Source organism: Sarcophilus harrisii, chromosome 4 (genome assembly GCF_902635505.1).
Source record: "Sarcophilus harrisii chromosome 4, mSarHar1.11, whole genome shotgun sequence".
Classification (NCBI taxonomy): Eukaryota; Metazoa; Chordata; class Mammalia; order Dasyuromorphia; family Dasyuridae; genus Sarcophilus; species Sarcophilus harrisii.
This window is the reverse complement of record NC_045429.1, coordinates 161,566,802-161,589,179: the sequence shown is the minus strand read 5'-3', so window position 1 is coordinate 161,589,179 and position 22,378 is coordinate 161,566,802. Positions and strand designations below refer to the sequence as shown.

Genomic DNA, 22,378 nt, shown 5'->3' with positions numbered 1-22,378 from the left:
TGAGAGAAATAGATCACCAGGCCTGGAACCAGAAAGATCTGAGTTCAAATGTGATCTCAGACATATACTAGTTGTGTGATTCTGGACAGGTCACTCAACTCTCTCAATTTCCTCATCTATAAAATAAGCTAGAGAAGAAAATGATAAACCATTCTAGTATCTTTGCCAAGGAAATCTTACAGCAACAATTCCATTATATCTTGCTCAGAGAATATGTGCTAAATTTAATTCTACAGAAGGGAACATATTTCTGATCTACAGAAAGCAGGAATTCCCTCAGAATACTACTTGCATTGGCTGGATGATGCTTGAATATGTTATTAGAATAGCCCTTACTAGGAGTTATGGAAAAATAGACCCACAATTATACTGTAGTTGGAGTTGTGAATTGGTCCAATCATTTTGGAAAGCAATTTTTAAATATGGTAAGAAAGTGATTAAAATCTGCATATGTTTTGAATCAAGAATTCCCACTGCTGGAAACATTTGATTTCAAAGAAATCAAACACACATATGTTAAAATATTCATATATGTGTCTAGATGTTAAGTTGTTTATAAGAAGCTCAATGAACAAAATATGATAAGAGTCACTCTCCTTTGTCATTTCAGTTTGAGTGGAAATGGGTCATAGCTACAGCTGATTTACAATTATTTTAAAACATTTGTGAGGTGATTGAGAAGTAGCTAAATAAGTTATAACATATGGATATATTGAAAAACTACCATGCTAAAACAAGCGATGAATATGATGACCACATGAACTACTGCAAAGTGAAATAAGCAGAACCAGGAAAACAATATATTCAACAGCAATGTAAATGGAAAGAACAACAACAAAAACACCAAATATTTATCATAATAATGAGCAAACCTGGCCCTGAAAAAAATTAGGTTTATAGGCATAGAATGCTGCAAAAACTCTTGGACTTGGTAAATGACACCATTAATTTTGCTGAATTGCTTCCTCCCCCTCATCCCCCCATCTGTTGTTGTTTTGTTTGTTTGTTTGTTTTTAATAAGGGATAGTTCTCTTGGTAGGAAGTAGTTAGCTGGTATAGTGGATAGAGTACTGGGCCTCCAGTCAGAAAGATGAGTCTATTTGAGTTCATTCTGGCCTTACATACTCCTAAGCAAGTCACAGAACCTTGTTCATCTCAATTTCCTCGTGTGTAAAAAAGAGCTGGAGAAGGAAATGGCAAAATGCTCCACTATCTTTGCCAAGAAAATCACAAATGGGGCATGAAGAGTTGGTCACAACTGAAAATGACTGAATAACAACTGTTGGTAGGAATAGGGGAAAGGGATATGGTGATAATGAAGATGACATTAAAAATGTTTAAGTAAAAGAAATTCCATATGGGAAGTGAGTAGAGTATAGCTTTTCCAGGATATTTTTAAAAGATATTCACCTACTTTCTGGTATATTTTTGTCATTTGGGGACAAGTATATGTAATATCTAGAACCTGATAAATAGGATTGCTTTTTAAAAATTAAACATAATTAAAAGTATAAACTGTTAAAAAAAAAAAACCCAAGTTCGTCTCAAAACACATAGTAATGTTCTCCTATATTCATTGTGACTGAGGAATTCTTTTAATTTCTTTTTCTTCTGGTTCCTGATCAGATTCGGTAGGGGCTAACATAAAGGAATAATTTGATAATAATAGAATTATATCTTGGGATCATAAGAATTTCAACTATTGAACATTTTTACAGTAGTGTCAAGAAAATTGTTTTTCTGGAATAGACTAATCATTAGTGCTTTAGACAGTTTTTAGTGCAAAAGAAAAATATGCCTAAAATTTAATTTTCTCTTTTTACTACAATTTAATCATTTTATTTTGGGGGTGAATGACTACTTCTGTCAAACAAAGCAGCACTTAGATGTCTAGAAATTATGAAGCTGTCATTTTAGAAATATGATGGCAAATGTTATCAATCATGTAAGATATAGACTAAGCTCAATGTGATATTTGATAATTTCCAAATCATAGATTTGGAAGAGATCCTAGATCTTATCTATTTCAAACAATATTAGAGCATAAATTCCCTCTACAATATACCAAACAAGTGGTCATCCAGTCTTTGCTTAAAGATTCATGCCCTCCCACTTTAGGTGCCTCTTTGCACCTTCTCCCACCTGCTTCTCATTCTGCTTTCCTTTGGCTCCCATTTATGTGTTTAGATGTTAACTTGTTTATAAGAAGTTCAATTAGCAAAATATGATTAGAGTCATCCTCCTTTGTCATTTCAGTTTCAGTGGAAATAGGTCACAACTACAGCTGATTAACAATTATTTTAAAACATTCATGAGATGTGTCACTAGAGAGCTGAAAGCACACATTAAATAGATTGCCTTTTGCTTACACAAAATGACATGCAATTTCTAGTCTTTTTGCACAGACCCACTGCCTGTCTATATTTGTTTAGCTACTAGTATTTCAAGTAGGTTGGTCATGACAAAGCAGAGCCATGTCTATTCTGGTCCATGGTTCCATTTGAATCTTGGGTCCATTTTCTTTTCATATTACTGCCGTTCAATTATTTCTAGATGAAATAATGCCTTGGGAAAATATATATTTCCTACCTTTAGAGTGTTGACTCTGTTTCTAATATGGATGTGAATAACCACTATCAGATTTCCGTTTCTCAGAAAATAACCATAAATGTATTTTAAATATTTGTGGACCTAATGTTATTGACTTATTTGATGAATAGTCTGTGTACCTAAGAAGGCAAGAGACCTGAACATAAACAATGAGAGGATAGGAATGATTTCTTCTCTGAGTGTATAGTCTAGGAAACCACCTTCTTCTGTTTTCATTTTTCTTATTGTCTGATGGATCAATAGGATTTCAAGTGAGAGATTTTCTAAAAAACTATGCTCTGAAATTTAGATTAGGTATTTTGTAATATTGTGGTAAGAAATATAGATTAGAGAATTACTGTACATTATGAGACGATTAATCTCATCCACTATAAAACTGACTTTACCAACAAACACTAACATCTTGGACCAATGCCCAAAGTATGATTTTGCTTCAGTTGTCTTAAATTTTCAGTCTGCCTGGATTTAGAAAAGGATATAATCTTCTTACATAATACTATTTAAGATGACAATCACAAGCACCTGCTTTGGCTCTCCCTCCCTCCCTGCCCCCAACATTCATGGGACTGCTGATAGAATACATCTCTGTGTGTGCCCAGAATGTGATTTTCCATTAGTACCTGAGTCATCGTTATTCCAGAAAGTTCTTGGGTCAGGCTTATTCAGGATGTCAGCTTTAATACTCGGCTCTTTCATCTATAAAACACAAGGAAGAACAACACAATGTGATACTGACTGTGATGTTTCAGATGCCTGGATTGCTGAGATGCCATACTAAATCAAATTCAACAGTCCTACATTTACAAAAGTTTATATGAAAGTCCAGTGGTGATTATCACTGCCTCCTATATCTCTTGAAGTCTCTGGAGGATAGAGACCTCTTGAGAATTATTCCGAAGCAGTCTATGCTTGAAGACAATCCCTGATCTCTCCAGCACTGGTCTCTTCCAAAAGTATCAGCTGGTGTACTTCTTCCCATTCCTGGAGGAAAAGTAGGTGTGCAAAATAGGAGACTAACCATTTTCTTCTTGATTCCCTCTCCTCTTTAAGTTTCTATAAGGCTTGCTACTCTATACTGGCTCTTTTCTTTTCTTTTCTTTTCGCTTTAGGCAATTGGGGTTAAGTGACTTGCCCAGGATCACACAGCTAGAAAGTGTTAAGTGTCTGAGATCATATTTGAACGCAGGTCTTCCTGAATTCAGAGCTGGTGCCCTATCGGCTGCTCCATCTAGCTGCCCCTCAAAACTGGTTCTAAACCTATCTATCTGATCACTCCTTAGTTTTCTTTGCAATTATTCAAATTATGCTAAAGGTGGTTCTCCTCAAGAGTTCTGCCCTTGGTCCTTTTCTCCCTTGTTTTCCCTTTGTAGATGATTTCACTTAGAAATCTCATTAAATCAGATGGATGTAGTTATCATCTATATGCTGTAGATCCTCAGATCTTCTTATCCAGCCTTCCCTTCTCTCCTAATCTCCTACTGCCTATTAGACATCTGAAACTGGATATCCAAAAGATATCTTAAAACTCAACATGCTAAAACTAAAATAATTATTTTTCCTCTCAAACTCTTCTCATTTCTGAATTTTTTTTTTTTATTATTTTCTAGGACAGCACTATTCTAACTAGTCCCTAAGACTAAAAATCTAGGTGGAATCTTTGACTCATTTTTCTCACCTTTCATTTCCAATCTATTGCCAAGGTCTGTCTACTTTATTCCCCTAATATCTCTCATATATAATGTCTTTTTCTCCTCTCCCACTGATATCACCCTGGCACCCTTTCAGTATTTTAACAAGTTTCTTCCTACTCCAAACCATCCTCTATTTAATTGTCAAACAAATCTTCCTAAAGTGGAGATTTGACCATGTTGCTTCCTGCCCTGCCATCATTAATATTAATAAACTCTCATGCCTCTTGGATCAAAAATAAAATTTCCTGTTTAGCATTCAAAGCTTGTCACAATTGGCCTCCTACCTTTTTAGTCTTCCTGCACATCACTGTCACATACTCTGTGGGCCAGTGACATTGGCTTCTTTGTTCCTTGAACAAGAGGCTTCCTCTCCTGACATCAAGCATTTTCAATATAATCATCTCCCAGGCCTGGAATTCTCTCCCTCTTCATCTCTGCTTCCTGACTTCCTTCAATTTTCGTTCCCAATTCAACCTTCTACAAGACTATTTTCCTGATCTCCCTTAATACTTAAGTATCCTCCCTCTGTTTATTATTTACAATTTATCCTTTATACATTTTATTTGTGCAGTTATTTCCATTGTCTCCCATTAGCAGTGAGCTCTTTAAGATCAAAGATTTTTTTTTGTCTTTGTATCCCTAATGCTTAGTATACTTTCTGGAACACAATAAGTGCTTATTGACTCACTGCTAGCTTCCATGACTTTTAGAAAAGGAGATCAAAAGAACATATATTTGGAGGTGAATGGAAACTTATTAGAGGACATCCTGGTCTGATTCCTCTAGTCCCCATTTTTACAAATAAAGAAACCAAGAGAGATATAACTATCCAGAAGCAATATAGGTTATTAGTTACATAGCTGAATTTGAATCCAGGTTATCTAACTCCAAATTTAACAACCTTTGCATTATACCATTTTGGAATACTCTGAGCAAATGTCACCACAGCAAGAATTCTAGTGGCCTTTAGGCAATTGGTATAATAGTTATGTCAGTGCCTGTTCTGCCTCTGATGTGTCCTGCTCACTAGTAGTGTTCATTTAGTAGAAAAGTGGCTAAGATTGTTCACATGGCCATCCTTCCCTCTTCCTCTCCCATTCTGGGAGAGTAGTTCTTCCTAGCTGCATCAGTCCACTGCAAACTTCCTCATGGTAGGGGAACAATCAGACTTAACAAAGTGGATCCCATTTGTTTCTTCAGGGAAGGTTCCCAAAGCTACATGGTTCGCTTGGCTATTTTTGGCCATCTGTATTCTTATTCAGCTCTCAGTCTAAACAAGGATAACAGAAATTTGGCCTAGAGATTAGAGTAGTGTTAAAGGTCACTGTTCTGTCATCCTAGGCATTGCCAATAATTTTTGATATGGTTTTGAACTAATTATTTATCCTTTCTCAATTGCATAATGCTTTCAACACATGGTGTAAATATAAAGTGTGGCAGACTCAGGTTTGGCCCCAGAGGAAATGATAATAATAAGGAGTAAAATTAAGAGACATGTAGGTGCTAAATAAAATGCCTGTTAATTGATATATTTCTTTTTACAATTTTATTATTTATGTTATTTTCTTTTTCTTTTTTTTCCCCATCCAATCTCCATTTTTCTGTTATTGCTAAGCAGAACAATTGGATAAGTTTCAATGTTAAATTTGAAGCTTATTCAGTCGAACTATAGATATTTGTTTACTTTTTCCAAATTCTTAATATTCTGCAGGATAAAGGCATTATGAATTAGGCAGACAGGCTACTATCTTCTGGGGTGGGGAACTGGGAGGGAAAATATGTAAAATACTGGAGCTGGACTCAAATTCTGTCTTATTAGTCACAAGTAACTTTACTAATGCTTCATTTTAAAAACAGAGATAATTAATGTATTTACCTCACAAGAGTTAATGAAATCATGTATATACTTTGTAAAATTTCAATGCTATATACATATGAGTGCTATCAATTAATAGATATGCTGGGCACGGTGCTAGGCACTAGTGCTACAAAATTCAAAGTAGGACAGCTTCTGTCTCTAAAAAAGTTACATATTTATAAAGGAAGCAACATGTTCACAGAAATGTAAATATAGGATAAAATGGAAGGAAAATACACAGTGATTTGGAAAAAGCCATTGGAAGAATCAGTAAAGATATTTTGAAGCAGATGGGATTTAAGCTGAGATTTGTGGGAATCTGGGACTTCTAAGAGGTAAAGGTAAGAAGGAAAAATATCTCAGACACTAAAGATAGTTTGTGTAGAGGCAGAGACAAAGGTGGAAACTGCAAGGTCAGGCACCCATACTAGCAAGAATACAAGTTTGATACAACTGAAGAAGAACGATTATGCTGTTAGCTTGGAAATGTATATTGGAGTCAGACTGTAAAGGGTTTCAAATGCCATGATTTAATTTTTGTCTTAAAGTCAGGAGAGGAACATGGTCAGGCTTGTGTTTTAGGGAAATAACTTCGATAGCTATGGAAGGGATAGATTGGAGCAAACAGACAGTAGATAGGGAGATCAATTAGTCAAGTCAACAAGTATTTATTAAGCCCTTATTATCTGGTAGCTCCTGGGCTAAGCTGTGGGTATACAAAGAAAGACAAAACCAGTCATTGATACGAGGGAGCTTGTATTCTAGTAAGAGAGACAACAAGCCAATAACTTTGCACAAACAAGATATACTGGAGGGAGTAAGATAAATTGGAGATAATTTCAGAGGGCAGACACTAGTAATGAAGTGAACCAGGAAAGTTCTTTTGCTAAAGGCAAGATTTGAAATGAGACTTAAAGAAGTCAGTTAGTCAGACTGTAGAGATGAGGAGGAAGGACATTTCTGGCATAGGGGACAGAAGATAGTGAAAAGGAACAGTCTGGAGATGACGTATTATGCTGGAGGCCTGTGTCACTGAATAATAAAATAGAGAGGTTAGTAAAGTATGGGAAGATTGGTAAATTAGGGTAATGTCAGATTGTAAAGGGCTTTAAGTGACAAAGTCTAAGCATGAGATGATGAGGGCCTGAATCAAGGAGGCAACTATATGAGAGGAGAGAAGGGGGTCTATACCAGAAACATGAAAATAAATTTGACAAGATTTAACAGATTAGATGTGAATGTGTGTATATGTTTTGGGTGGGGGGGAGTGAATGAGAAAGAGGAGTTGAGGATGACATTTAGGTTTCAAGCCTGGGTGACTTGACTGGGAGGATGATCGTACTCTTGTTAGTAATAATAAAGTTAAAGAGGGGAGAGTCTTGGGAAAAAGATGATGACTTCAGTTTTAGACATGCTGATTTAAACATTTTTTGGGGAAAACCAGTTCAAGATATCTAATAGCAAATGAAAATGCAAGATTAGAAGTTAGGAAAGAGGATAAACTAGATAAATAGACCTTAGAGTCTTCTATATTTTTGTTCCCTTATTTTCATCAGTGTCTAACTTCATGACCCCATTTGGGGTTTCCTTGGCAAAGATACTGACATGGTTTGCCATTTCCTTCTCTAACTCATTTTACAGATAAAAAACCTGAGGCAGAGTTAAGTGAATTGCCCAGGGACACACAGCTCTTAAGTGTTTGAAACCAGATTTGAAGCCAAGAAGAGGAGTCTTCTTAACTTTGGGTCTGGCACTCTATCCACTGAGCCATGGGAGTTGATGAGGTCAAGCAAAACAGAATAGAAGGATAAAATAAGAAGGTTCAGGTCAGAGCCCTGGGGAGCACCCATAGTTAGGTGAAAGAACTTGGATGATAGTCCAGCAAAGTTGACTAAGAAAGACTGATCTGACAGGTAGAAGAAAAACCAGGAGAGAACAGTGTTACAGGAACCTCGTAAAAAGAGAATACAAGGACTGACTGTCAAAGAAGGCAGAAAGGTCAAGAAGAATAAAGAGTGGGAGTTGACTTGAGACCATCCTAAAGGATATTCTAATAGTTCAAGCAAAAGATGATAGTGAGGAGACGTCTCTCTTACAAAGATTCCTTCCAGCTCAAAATCTATGATCTGAATCTTAAGTATTATATCAATATGGGTTATTATTATTATATTCACTTTCAGGTCCAATTGTATTCCAATGTGAAATTCTACCTGAAAAATAGTCCAAAAAACCCCACCACACTTTAATCTTGTTTATCTATATAAGCACACCTTCAACTCAACAGACATAGTAACCCTGTATAATTTTGTATAATATATACTTCTCCCTCACATTGTGTTTTCCTTCAACTAATCTAAGATACCCTATTCAGATGAACATCTGTCTAAGGGGAGTGATTTGGGTCTTATGAAACTTGGGGAAAATGTGGGTGTAGGTGAAAGAAACAAATCATATGTGATTATTGCTAGACCAGGTCTGGGTTCGAAAAGTATTTCCAATTCAGGACTTAAAAAAAAATAGCAGGTGTTTTTAATTAGCACAAGAGCAGAAGTGTCACTTAGCTTTTCTGCCCATAGATATTTACAAAAAAGTCTTATAGATCAAGAGAAAACTAAAAAAAATGGATATGAGATTATGGACATATTTGCCTAATTTAAAATTTATTTCCTTGTTAAAAAAAAGAAAGTTTAGTTAATGTGACTCTGTATCTCACTGCAATTTAGTTTAGGTTCTATCTCCATGCTGTGTAATTCTTCCAGTAGAATGTAAGTTCTCTAAGGGCACAGTTTGTTTCATTTTTATCTCTTTATCTCTAGTGGCCAGCAATTCTGGTTGAAAGGAATGATCTAATTTTTTAATTTTTTAATGTCATATCTACATTAAATGCTTACTGTTTTCTTCATACAATGGGACAACACTCTATTAATTGGTCCAGAGTTCTAAAAGCTTATTCTAGATTTTGGCTTGCCTTAGGGCTTACAAAAGCAATAGTTCCTGCAAAATCATTTAATAAGTTGGCCATTCTGAGAGTCCAGGATGTTGACTTAATTTTTACAGAGGATCCCAGATGTGCTGGAGGACTCCAGATCTGGCAAATGTTTTCTTTAATTTTAGTTGACCTTCCTTAATGTCTGATATGAAACACATGTAAAAAGGATACCTGACAGAAATAAAGTATTTTCTTTGCATGAGCATTTTTTATGATGACTGGCAGTGCTAGTAAATTTTCATTCTGAGACTGGATAGCTTTTCTTTCTTTCTTTTTTCTTTTTTCTTTTTTTTTCTTTTTTTCTTTCTTTTTTTTTTTTTTTAGCAAAGTAAATTGTACATTTATAGTGATTCTGTTTTCCAGCAGATCTTTGCATTTCTGAGGGTTGGCTCACAAAGAAAAATATGAAAGCATCCTGTTTTATGTGGAACAATGAATTTTAAGAGTTATAGGTTCTAATCTCTGCCGGTCATTTAAATGCATAATTTCTGTAAAGTAATAAGCATAAAAACTCTGGTCTTCTCAAAAAGAATTCTGGGAAACCCTCCCCCCACCCCACCCCCGGCCAACAATCTCATAAACAAACATGAATCCAAATATCCTTCTCAAATTTATGTAATACTTACAAATCCTGCCTCCTCTAGGAAGTTTTCCCTCATTACTTGGACTACATTAATGTCTTTCATCTTTGAACTATAGCACTTATATTCTATATTATACAATTTAGTTTATGCTGTCTTCATTACAAAAAGAATGTACAAATGAAGGACTAGTCTTTCAGTTGAGAAGATATGAGTTCAAGTCCTGTTTTTGACATATACTTACTTCATGACTTTTGGCAAGCAATTTACCATTTTAGTGTACCAAACAACTTTCTAATACTATGTGCTGTGAAGGAGCTGGAAATGTATGTGAAGTCTTCATGCTGATAAAATTTTAGACCCAAACCAAATACAAATTATGTGTATTGGTCTTATCTCTCCAATAAAGTTATAGGCTCTTTAGGGCAGAGATGTGGACAGGAAGATATGGATCTTCTATGTCCATTTTATCCATCAGAGCATAGTTCTAATACAGCACAGGTCATCAATAAATATTTGAGATTAAAACTGTATAAAACTTTGGGAGTTGTAATAAGTATTTTGTAAATGGATACATTTTCTTTTTGTTCAATCAACACTACAAAAAGCAAAGCAAAACAAAAACTCAAGAAATCCTTCTTAAATGTCCTCAAGGAAGATCAAGCTTTGTGATTTCTTCTGAGGAAAAGCCAGATTTTATGTTGTGGTCATTTCCCCACTCTAGCTCCTAACAATAGTCTTCACACACACACACACACACACACACACACACACACACACAAATTCTGAGACAACTCAGTGATAAGGAAAAGCTATATTATCTCTTCTCTCTATGTGAACAAAGAATCCATTTTCCTATTCCTTGTCCAGGAATCCTAGTCAAATTCTCCATCATTTGAAATGTCTTCATTTTTGTTGTTGAGTCATTTTTCAGTCATGTCTGACTCTTCGTGACCCCATGTGGGGTTTTCTTGGCAGAGATATTGGCGTGGTTTGCCATTTTCTTCTCTAGATCATTTTATCGATGAAGAACATGAGGCAAACAGGGGAAAGTGACTTGTCCAGAATTGTACAATTAGTAAGTATCTGAGGCCAGATCTGAATTCAGAAAGATGAATCTTCCTGACTCCAGGCCCAATGCTCTATCCACTGCACCTATCTAGCTGTCTCTTAGGTCCTTGGCAGAGTCCAAACATTCAATAACCAACTTCATATACAAACAAATACCATATTTTTCTGGCTTGTACACAATGTCATTTTTTAAAAAAATAGTTATAACTTTTTATTGACAGAACTCATGCCTGGGTAATTTTTTACAACATTATCCCTTGCACTTACTTCTCTTCAGACTTTTCCCCTCCCTCCCTCCACCTCCTCCCTCAGATGGCAAGCAGTCCTATATATGTTAAATATATCATAGTATATCCTAGATACAATATATGTGTACAGAACCAAACAGTTCTCTTGTTGCACAAGAAGAATTGGATTCAGAAGGTAAAAATAACCCAGGAAGAAAAACAAAAATGCAAACAGTTTACATTTATTTCCCAGTGTTCTTTCTTTGGGTGTAGCTGCTTCTGTCCATCATTGATCAATTGGAACTGAGTTAGATCTTCTCTTTGTCTAAGAAATCCACTTCCATCAGAATACATACTCACATAGTATTGTTGTTGAAGTATATAATGATCTCCTGGTTCTGCTCATTCATTTCACTCAGCATCAGTTCATGTAAGTCTTTCTAAGCTTCTTGGAGAGAAGCATGCATATACCACAATTTATTCTCCAATTGATAGGCATCCATTCATTTTCCAGTTTCTAGCCACTACAAAGGGGGCTGCCACAAACATTTTGGCACATACAGGTCCCTTTCCCTTCTTTAGTATCTCTTTGGGGTATAAGCCCAGCAGTAGCACTGCTGGATCAAAGGGTATGCACAGTTTGATAACTTTTTGGGCATAATTCCAGATTACTCTCCAGAATGGTTGGATTTGTTCACATCTCCACCAACAATGCATCAGTGTCCCAGTTTTCCTGTATCCCCTCCAATATTCATCATTATTTTTCCTGTCATCTTAGCCAGTCTGACAAGTGTGTATCTCTCACAGGTGTATCTCAGAGTTGTCATAATTTGCATTTCTCTGATCAATCGTGATTTGGAACACTCATATGAGTGGAAATAGTTTCAATTTCATCATCTGAAAATTGTCTGTTCATATCCTTTGACCATTTATAAATTGGAGAATGGCTTGATTTCTTATAAATTAGAGTCAATTCTCTATATATTTTGGAAATGAGGCCTTTAGCAGAACCTTTAACTGTGAAGATGTTTTCTCAGTTTATACAATATCATTTAATGAGAGACTAAGGGAAATATCTTGTTGAAATCCACTCCCTTGATTTAGTAATCTTATCAAAAATGAAAATTAAGTTAGTTTAGCATAACTAATCAACTCTTATTATCTTCTAGTAATTGCTATCAGACTGCTGGCTAGTTAATAAATCATCTTTAAATTTTTCTGGGGATTGACATCAAGATCAACAGTTTTTCAGTTTTCAGAATTGGTTTTGCTTTTTTTAACTGGGATAAGATTCTGGTATCTGTCTTGTGCTCTATGCTTCATCAAAAATTAAAAACAATGATTTGGTAATATTATCTTCAAATACTTTCTCTGAAGGGAAAGAAATTCAACCCAGTGATTTGACTTTATTTAAAGAAGGTAGATGCTCTCTTGCTGTCTTCTCAATTATTCATGATTGTTCCACTCTTTCCAATTTGAAGAAAATTTTCATTGAGAGAGAGGTAGAGAAAGAGAAGCAAAATGAATATTGAACATTGAGAGGAACCTAGAAAAGCAGACATCTTAAGATGATCCCTTCCAAAACATTTAGAATTAAGAAAACTACTATGATTGGAGGTTCTCTTTTATAAATGGATAACTTCAAGTTTATATTCATTTGCTTATCCTAGAAGGCACAGGGAATCATGGAGAAGGCAAAGGAAGAGGCCAGAGAGAAGGTTTATTTGGAATCCTTATAAACACTCTTCCTGAGCTTAATATTTCCTTAAAAAAGTCTTATTCTCAAATGATGCATATATTTATTTGTGCAAGGGTGGAGCCAGTTCAGATTATAATAAAATTTGATGTATAATTGGGTAATAATCAACAGGCTTTAACCTTGCAGAAAATTGGTGACATGCTGAGGAAAGCTGAAGGGTAATAGTTTCATGCATAGCTATTTATGTAACTATCAAAGAGTTAGCCCTTAGTTCCCAAATCAGTGGAAAATCTGATTCATATTCTGTTATGATACCTAAATGAAGCAAAGCCAAGCAGAGAGAATGCATCTTTCTGTCTGTCTGTCGGTCTGTCTGTCCATCTATCTTTCCTTCAAACAAATAAATCAGCAAGTATAATGATATTTTCTCAATTTTTTATTGTATTTGTGATCTCTTTGGTGTGGATATGTTATCTATTGATAGCAGTAAAAGTGGGATGGGCAGTGGTATCTGTGAAGATTGGCAAAATTTTCATGGAGAAGGTAAAGTTTCAAATAAATTTTGAGGAGAAAAGGAATTTCTAATTATTTAGGGGAAGAAAATGAGAGAGTGCATTCCAGGCTTGAGGGATAGTCAGTGTAAAAGCATTATGTATGAAGAAGAAAAAGAACAATTTGGCTGGACTATACAGTGTGAAAGGCAAGTAATGTGCAGCAAGAATGAAAAGGTAGGTTAAGACCAGAATATGAAGAGCTTCAAAAGCCAAACGAAGGAGTTTATATTCTACTCCAAAGCAATCATTGTAACTTTTTCAATAGAGTAGTAATATGGCTAGACATGTACTTCAGGAAAGCCACTTTAGCAGCTGTGTAGAAGACAGATTGGAATGAGAAGAGACTTGAAGTAGATGGCCAATTAGGATGCTATTGCAATAATTCAGAGAAGAGATAATGAGGACTTGAAGCAGTGTGAGGAGAAAGAAGGGGACATCTACAAAAGATGGTGCAGAGTTAGAGGTGACAAGATTTGGATTTATAGGGTAAGAGAGAATAAGGAATCAGGGATAACATCAAGATGCAAATTTCAGCAACCAGAGAAATGGTGGTGTTATCAACAAATAAAGGGAAGCTCAGAAGGAGAATATGAGGTGTATTTTTTATGGGGGTTGAGTAACAATAGTAATAGGAGTAAAATCAAAGAGAATAATGAATGCCATGAAAAGCTGGAGAGAAAGAGTGGAGAGGGTGACTGACAATACCAAAATCTATAGAATCGTTCAAAAGGAAGAAGATTAAGAAAAGACTATCAGATTTGGGAAATAGAGATCATTAGTAAAAGTTTTAAGAAAGATACTTGTTGAGTTTGAAAGACAGGATTAAGAGAGTTAAGAAGCAAGTAAGGGAAAATCTTTTCTATTCCTTTGAAAAGTTCCTATTTTTGAATTATTTTGAAAATCAATTGCTAAGAGTTTTTTTTTTTAAGTTGTATTATTTCCAGCATAGGCAATATATACGTATATGTGTGTACATGTTTATACAAATGTGTACATACATTTATATATATGCATATATATGTGTGCACATATTTATATTTTACAATAAGCATTTTATTAATTAAACATTTAAAACTTAATTAAACATTTATTTTCTCTCCACATATTCCTCTACTACTGAAAAAAAGAGAAAAATAAAATCCTTGTAATAAATATGCAGTCAAATTATTAATATTATTTCATTAATAATAATAATATTAATCATGTCCAGAAATGCATGTCTTTCCAAATATCTGGTCCATCTCTTCTCTTTTTATGTAAATTTTGTCCAGGCCCAATTATCCTTCCTGACTTAATATTGTTAAGTGCCACTCCTAGTTCTTCATATAGAACATTGAGTATTGAGATAATAGAGTTTGAGTTCCTCTCTCCATCCTATGAAGGAAACTAGGTCATCACAGAAATGTCCTTAAATTTGTAGCATTTCATATCTATGTGTTGTCCTTTGAATTTCATTTCCAAAAGAGTACAAGGATGATTTGACTAATCATCTAAGTTATTAGTAGTCCTTTTTAAATTTAAATGAGGGGCAGAATAGTGTAGTTGATATATAGACTTTGCAGTTAGAAAGATTTGAGTTGAAATCATCACTAGCCCCATGACTTAAAATAATACAGAATAACAAATGATTTAAGACTAACACATGCTCTATTCCGTCTTCAAATATAGTAGATCTTGAATCATTCTTGAGAATCGTTAAACAGAGGCTCCCTTTAAAAGTATAAAACCATGAAGTAACAATCTAGTCAGAGGGGAAAGGGGGCTCCAAAGCTTCCTTTTTTTTTAGCAATTGGGATTAAGTGACTTGTCTAGGGTCACATTGCTAGTAGATAGTAGGTGTCTGAGGCCATATTTGAATTCAAATTCTCCTCACTCCAATCCTCTGTGTCACATAGCTGCTTTGCTTCCTTTGTTTTTGGAGGACACTCTTGAAGGACCAAAATGAGTTTTTTCTAAATTCCAGTGGTTAAGTGAATTTTTAAAATGATGTTTCTCCTGCTAAAAGGCAATGAAAGTCTACTTGCCAGAACAACACACTCTGTGGGACTCAAAATCTTCTGGACACAGTAACTGGACACCATGTAGCATACAACATATGCTAGATAAGTTTACTCTTGGTTATTGCCTTTCTGGAGCAGAGGCCTTCAGAGAAATTAATGAATTACAAATTGCAGACTTCATGTGTTGTAATCATTTTTTATTCTACTTGCAAAAAGACCTAGGATTTAAATAGCATTCATGTAGAAATAGCCAGGAACACTCATACAGCTCCAGATTCATTTCTAATCAAGCAGATGCCAAATTAAATTGGCTCACTTTTTGTCTTGGTATTATACAGCTTTTTTTTCAGATCCCCCTCTGCCAGAATTTTGCTGGAAAAACAAGAAAAATGGAAAATTCTGCCAGAATTAAATAGAGAGGAAATGGAGCCTATATAAGCATTATTTTTGTCGAAAACAGGGGGAGGAACTATAGCTATTTTAATTGGTGCTATGATTTCTTAAAAAAAAAAAAAAAAAAAAAAAAGTCAGTTTGAAAGTTCTTATATCTCAGCTCAGTGCTCCTATATATACATATCCATATTTGAAAATTGGCAGGATGTTTATAGTATATTTTGGGGTGTGGCTGGAGAGGGATGGTAGTATACAAAAATATAAGATGAGAATGCAATGTGCAATTTTTTTTTTAAGAGCAAGACAACAGGCTGATTCAAATCATCAACATAGCAACATAGTTTAAAAAAGAAACACACACACACTTTAATATGTCACTATAAGGCATTACAAGAGGAAAATATGGAGCAATTATTAGTCAGTTCTAATTGAATACTTAATAGCAGAGGTATGCTAAAACTGTGGGCTCCAGAGAAGAACATTAAGAATTTGGAAATGCTTTAAAAAGAAGCCCAAAATGGTAAGATGATTTAAGTATTGGAAAAGAAGATCAATGAGGAAAGGTAAAATGAACTATTATTATTGAGTACAAAGAGAAAGATGAGTGATGACTTAATTACATTCTTTTTTGGGGAGCGGGGAGGGACTATTGACCAAATGTAATAAGGATGGACCAAGAGAAAATGGCTTGAGGGATTTGGTTAAAACCAAGAAAGCGAGTAAAGACTGTTAAACATTAAAATTGCTGCTCAGGGAGGTTGTGGAATCTGTTTCTCTAGAGACTTGAGAAATAAAATAGATTCTGTGTGGTCTTCTTGCCTGAGGCTACAGAAGTGAACTAAGTGAACTTTGGAAGTCTCTTTCAATCCTAAGTCTTTGAATTTCTTTTAGAGTGACTTTTTGAAGCCAGAGAATCTACAAGAACTCAGTGACCAATGCAACTTTGTCAGAGAAGGCAGGAAAGATGGATGCTTCAAAGGGCAAGATGGCTTCCTATTAAATACAACTATGCTTTATGTTGTTTATATCATTTGAGCTTTAAAACAATCTGTTTAGGAAGATACTATAGATAATATCAACTTTTTTGCAAATGGTAAAAGATTTGAATCTAGGTTTCCTGGTTCCAAGTCTAACATACTAATGAGTAGTTTCTTAGTTACAGAACTGGAAGGGAATTTGGTGGGTTATCTACTCTAACTCTTATTTTATAAATGAGGAAACTCAAAATGATATGGGGAGGTTAAGGGATTTGTCTGTTAGAATAACAGAGTTGAGATTTGAACCAAGATCTTTTGATTCCCAAACTAGTGGTTACTTTGCACACTACTATACTGCTATATTCCAATGATTTAATTATTCCCCATTTTATTTATGTATATTTTAATGTGTAGCAATGGAGGTTTAGTACTAGCAGGTTTGCTTCCAAAATGAGTGGTGGAGGAAGGGATTTTTTAGGAAGGATTGCAGAGAGAGAGAATTTAAAACCTTAATATGTTAGTGAGCTCCAAAGCATGTTACACATTGTTCTATACATCTACTTTCTAAAGTTGCTACCATAATCTATTTTTTCCTATTTTACCCATTAGTCTTAGAAAGGTGACTTAAAGTGTGATTAAACAGTGACCTTTCCTTAGGAAAAGCTCTAGAGCAAGTCAAATAGGCGAAATATTTTGTCATTTGTTTCAGATTATAAGATGCTTATTCCAGTTGTAAATGGAGCTTTTATTTATTTGTTGAACCCAATTCTTCCCTTTCAAATGCTTAGAAGGGTATTCACTTCTGGTTGCTAAGGGGATTCTGCTTTTAATTGGCTATTTTCATTCAACTCCTTCACTGTAGGAGACACTATGGGCTAGAATGGTCATGAATTAACTATAATTGTAGTAGTAATTGTCCTGTGATTATAAAATTGAACTAAAGATGATTCCTTTCATGCTTAATACTGGATTTGTATATACCTAGAGATATTGAATAGAAATCCAATATATCCCATTAGGATGTTTTAAATGACAAAGGAGTTTAAAAAGAAGCCATGCCTTTAAGTATGAACAATTAATTCCATACAAGGGAATTAATTAATTAATCTATTCATTCAGTGAGCATTTACTAAGCACCTCCTATAGAGACATCATTATGTTATGTGTACATACAGAATCTCTAAATACCTGTTCTAGTTCTCAGAATCAATGTCATTGAAAGTAATGGATCTTCTCATGGTGGAAAGGTTTGAAAAATAGTTTCAGTAACACACTGTATTTATTTTCTGAAGATGAGCATAACTAAATATTGAGGGTTCATCACCAGGAAGATGGTCACTAAGTGATGATGAATTATTGCAAGCCATTAACAATCCATGAATGAAAGTTCCTTTATATTAAAAAAAAATGGCAAAATAATAGTTCTTTCTTTAAGGTTTTTGAGAAGCTCAGGTTAAATAATGTTTGTAAATCCCCTTGTAAACCTTAAAGTGTTATATAAATGTCACCTATTATTACTATAGAGAGGCAATGGTCAATATGATCTGGCTTTAAAGGTAGGAAGCTTTGGGTTCCAGTTCTTCCTCAGTTTTTCCTCTGACACAGAATTCCATGAACATGTCACTTAATATCTGAGTAACACCACTCATATCCCAGAGACTCTAAATTGCAGGTAAAGTTGTTTTGGTATAGGAAGTCCTCACATTTATGGTTCCCTATATTAATAACTCAAAAGTAGATGTCCTTCCCATTGGAAAGATAATGACAATGATGATGATAACAATGATGATAATGATGGCAGTTTTATTGTGTATTCAAAAGTGACAAGACAAATCATTTCATGAGAAAATTGGTCACCTCAAATTTAGCATTCATAAAAAATCTTTATTAAAAGACTACTTGTTTATTTTCAGTGCTGTATGACTCTGTTATCCCATTTGGGGTATTCTTAGTAAAGATATGGGAGTGGTGTGCCACTTCTTTCTCAAGCTTATTTTATAAATGAGACACTGAGGCAAACATTGTTAAGTTATTTGCCCCAAATCATACAGCTGGTAAATGTCTGAGACTGTATTTGAACTCAGGTTTTCCTGCCATTGTATCCACTGTATCATCTAGCCACCTAAAAGATCATAAGGAAGTAAACTTCTCTTTGAAATGGTAAGGGTTATAAAATCTTATAGACATTTCTTGGAAAATATAATGTATCATCTGGGGATATAAACCTTTGACTAGTTTTTCACTTCCTACATTTGAAAAACATGTTAAAAAGTTGTTGGGTTTTTAAAAAATCTTGTTCCACCTGAATTCTTTCAAAACGTACAAACAGGATTTACATATCACCAAAGTGACCATCAAGACTTAGAAATTCAAACAATTTTGGAGCTGGAAGATATTTGGACTAAATAATATCTACAGATGACAGGGGTCAGATAGGACCATATAACCTCTATTGTGGTATCAATTATACTTAATGCTATATAAAGAAAGGGGATTTGGGGCAGTCTGTGACCATCTGTCAGAAATTTAGACCATATTGGAATTTAGAAAAATGAAGAATAAGGTAAAAAAAACTGATTTGTATATTTTTAAAGTTGAAAATTTCATGCTTTTCCCCAAATTCAGCAGATTTATTTTGAGTCCTGTAAAATCTTCCTACAAAAGATGAGGTACATATGTAGAATATCACAAATACTTGTAAAATCTGTTATTATGTTTTTTGGTTTTGCTGAATAGTTTCCATTATCTTCTCCTTTAAAACATTTATTCTTTGTTACAAAGAATAACATTGTATAGGTGAGGAGGAAAGTTTATATTCCAAAATGAATGTGAAATAAAAATAAAAGGTATCAATAAAAGTAAGCTAAAATTTGGCAAAAGCTTTCATGTAGTAAAAGATGTTCTTCATTCACCAGCATGAAATAATCAATGCTTTCTAATTAGCACAACTGGAAAAATAATACAGGTTTCTTTAAGAAGAGTTTGTCTCAAATCTGGAGCAAATTAGTATAATTTTTTTTCAGATATCAAAATGCAATGGATTGACTAACAATAGGAGAGAATGTAATTGGATACAGAACAAGTTCACTGTGCTATGATAGATGACAGTGAGGAATTCTGGGATCTGGGAATTCCATTACTCAAGATAAACATCATGCATCTTATTTGCTAATAGTCTAATGGGATTTTTAGAATACATTATTTTATCAACAAGATTTTAACTCTTTATGGTCATTTCATGCAGACTAGAAAGTTTTAAAATCTGTATTAAGTCTATCAGCAAGATCAGAAAATGAAGTAGAAAATTCTTAGAGAGAGCTTGAAGAAGGATGCCATGGAGCACAATTTATTGGCTGAAAGACTGTTTACAAAACAGTAAGAGAAGGGGAGAGTTTCAATTATATTAAGCAGAGATCTACAGTATCAAAGCATCTGGAATCTAAGTGATCTCATGGGCTTTGAGGCCTATGGGGGTTGGCCAACTGGCACAAAGGAAATTTGGTGAAAGTTTCCCATGCAAAGGAAAAAGGCATTGAATGTGTTTGCTTGAAGGGGAGGGGACTGGAAATAGAATAGGCTTCCTGATAACTTGTTATTCTTAATATTGGTATATGAACAGTTAGCATGGCATGAGCTACTCAGGATAAAATAGTTACATATGAAAAGTATCTAAGGATATTGAAATGGATTAACCAAAAATATTTTTCTTGGGCAAACCATTTAATTCTCTGGTCTTCAATGTCCTTCAAAATGAAAGCATTGGATTAAACGACTTTTGAGGTCTCTTCCAGCTCTAGAGCTAAGATTCTATGATCTAATATGGGTATGGACTAATTCACAGAATCATAGAATTTGAGAATGAAAAGGGATTTCATTGGCCCTCTAATATACCCCATTCATAACAAGCAGTTGTCTAGCTTCTATTTGAATTTCATGAGCAAGAAACTCATACATGGCTACATACAAAGATGATCATACTCTTGATCTTAGCATCATGCACAAATGCACCATTTCTGTGTTCAGAAACTTTACCTTATCTGATCATGCTCTATGCTCCCTTTCCCCCTCTCTCAAGCTTTCCCTCCCCCCCCCACTCTTCTTTCCCCTACCTCTCTCTCCCTTCTCTCCCTCTCTTTCTTTCTCTCCCCTCCCTCACTCTCTCTTTCTTCCCCCCTCTGTCTCCTCCTCTCCTGGTCTTCCCCTTTCCTCTCTCTCCTTTTCTTTTTCTTCTTCCCCCTCTCCTCTCTCTATTCTTTCTTTCTTTCTTTTTTTTTGCTGATGCAATTGGGGTTAAGTGATTTGCCCAGGATCATACAGCATGTAAGTATTAAGTGACTGAGGCCAAATTTGAACTCAGGTCCTTCTAACTTCATGGTCAGTGCTATATCCACTGTGCAATCTAGTTGTATCTAATAGCTTTTTCTCAATCCTCATCTGTCTCGATCCTTGACATTGTCAACTACTTTCTTCTTGATACTCTCTAGATTATGAAGACTCTCTCCTGATTCTGCTCTTATCTATTTGAGTACTTTTTCCCAGTCTTTATTGTTGGATCTTAATTTAGATCATACCTACTAATTTTAGGTATCCTCCCAGATTCTGTCCTGAACTCCATTCTCTTCTCCTTTCTTACTGCTTCACTTGATGATTTTACCATTTCCTATGCATTTATTTATTATCTTTATATTGATGATTTTCAAATCTACCAATCCAGCCCTAACCTTTTTGTTGACCTCCAGTCTTACATCTCCAGTTACCTTTCCAACATCTCAAATTGGATGTCCAGTGGACATCTTAAACTCAACATGTACACAAGGGAACTCATTATCTTTTCCCTAACTGCTTCTCTCTTCAAAATTACTCTATTGTGGAGGATATCACCACCGTCCCATTTGTCCAAGATTGAAAACTGGGTGTCATCCTCAATTTCTCATTTATTCTCACACATATTCAATCTGTTGCCAAGATTAACTATTTTAATTTCCTAATATATCTTGGATATACCCCCTTCTCTCCTCTGACACAACTACCAAACTGTTTTGGGCCTTCATCATATGATTTCTAGACTATTGCAATAGCCTGCTAGCTGGTCTAGTCCATTCTTTATTCATCTGTCAATGTGATCTTTTTAAAGCACAGGTATAACCATGGCCCACAATTCAATAAGCTCTATTATACTGATTACCTCTATTTTATGTTCAAAGCCCTTCATAACTTTAAACTGCTATCTTTATAGCTCTTTTACACCTTATATTTAAAAGCTCCGACCCCTCCCATTTTCTCTGGGATCCAATGACAATGTAACTTACTGTTCCTCCATTTTCATTGGTTGTCTCCCATGCCTGGAATTCTCTCCCTTCTCATCTTTGCTTCCTGAGTTCCTTCAAGTCCCTGACAAAATCCCAATTTCAGCAGTAAGCATGTGAGACTGGGAAACTACCCTTAATTTTAGTGCTTTCCCCTCTGTTGATTATTTCCATGTTTCCTATGTATGGCCTATTTGAATGTTAATAATTTGAATGTTCTCTCCACATTAGATTGTAAATTCCTTGAGAGCAGAAATTACATTTTGACTTTAAAAAAAATCCTAGTGCTTATTACAGTACCTGGCACATAATAGGTAATTATTACATATTTATCCACTGATTGCCTTCTGAGACAAAATAAGTCTAGCATTGAAAACTGTCAAGGAAGAAATTTATACTTTACCATGGCATATCTGTTACAA

The 22,378-nt window shown here is 34.9% G+C and overlaps 1 protein-coding gene across 1 annotated transcript in view; it reads right to left on the bottom strand.

Moving 5' to 3' along the window:
- SGK1 (serum/glucocorticoid regulated kinase 1) overlaps positions 1 to 22,378 on the bottom strand; it is a 156,176-nt gene that overhangs the window by 45,907 nt on the left and 87,891 nt on the right. The window contains exon 3 of the mRNA XM_031964235.1: positions 3,231 to 3,306. Coding sequence (XP_031820095.1) covers positions 3,231 to 3,306 — 76 coding nt within the window. The remainder of the gene's footprint in view (positions 1 to 3,230; positions 3,307 to 22,378) is intronic.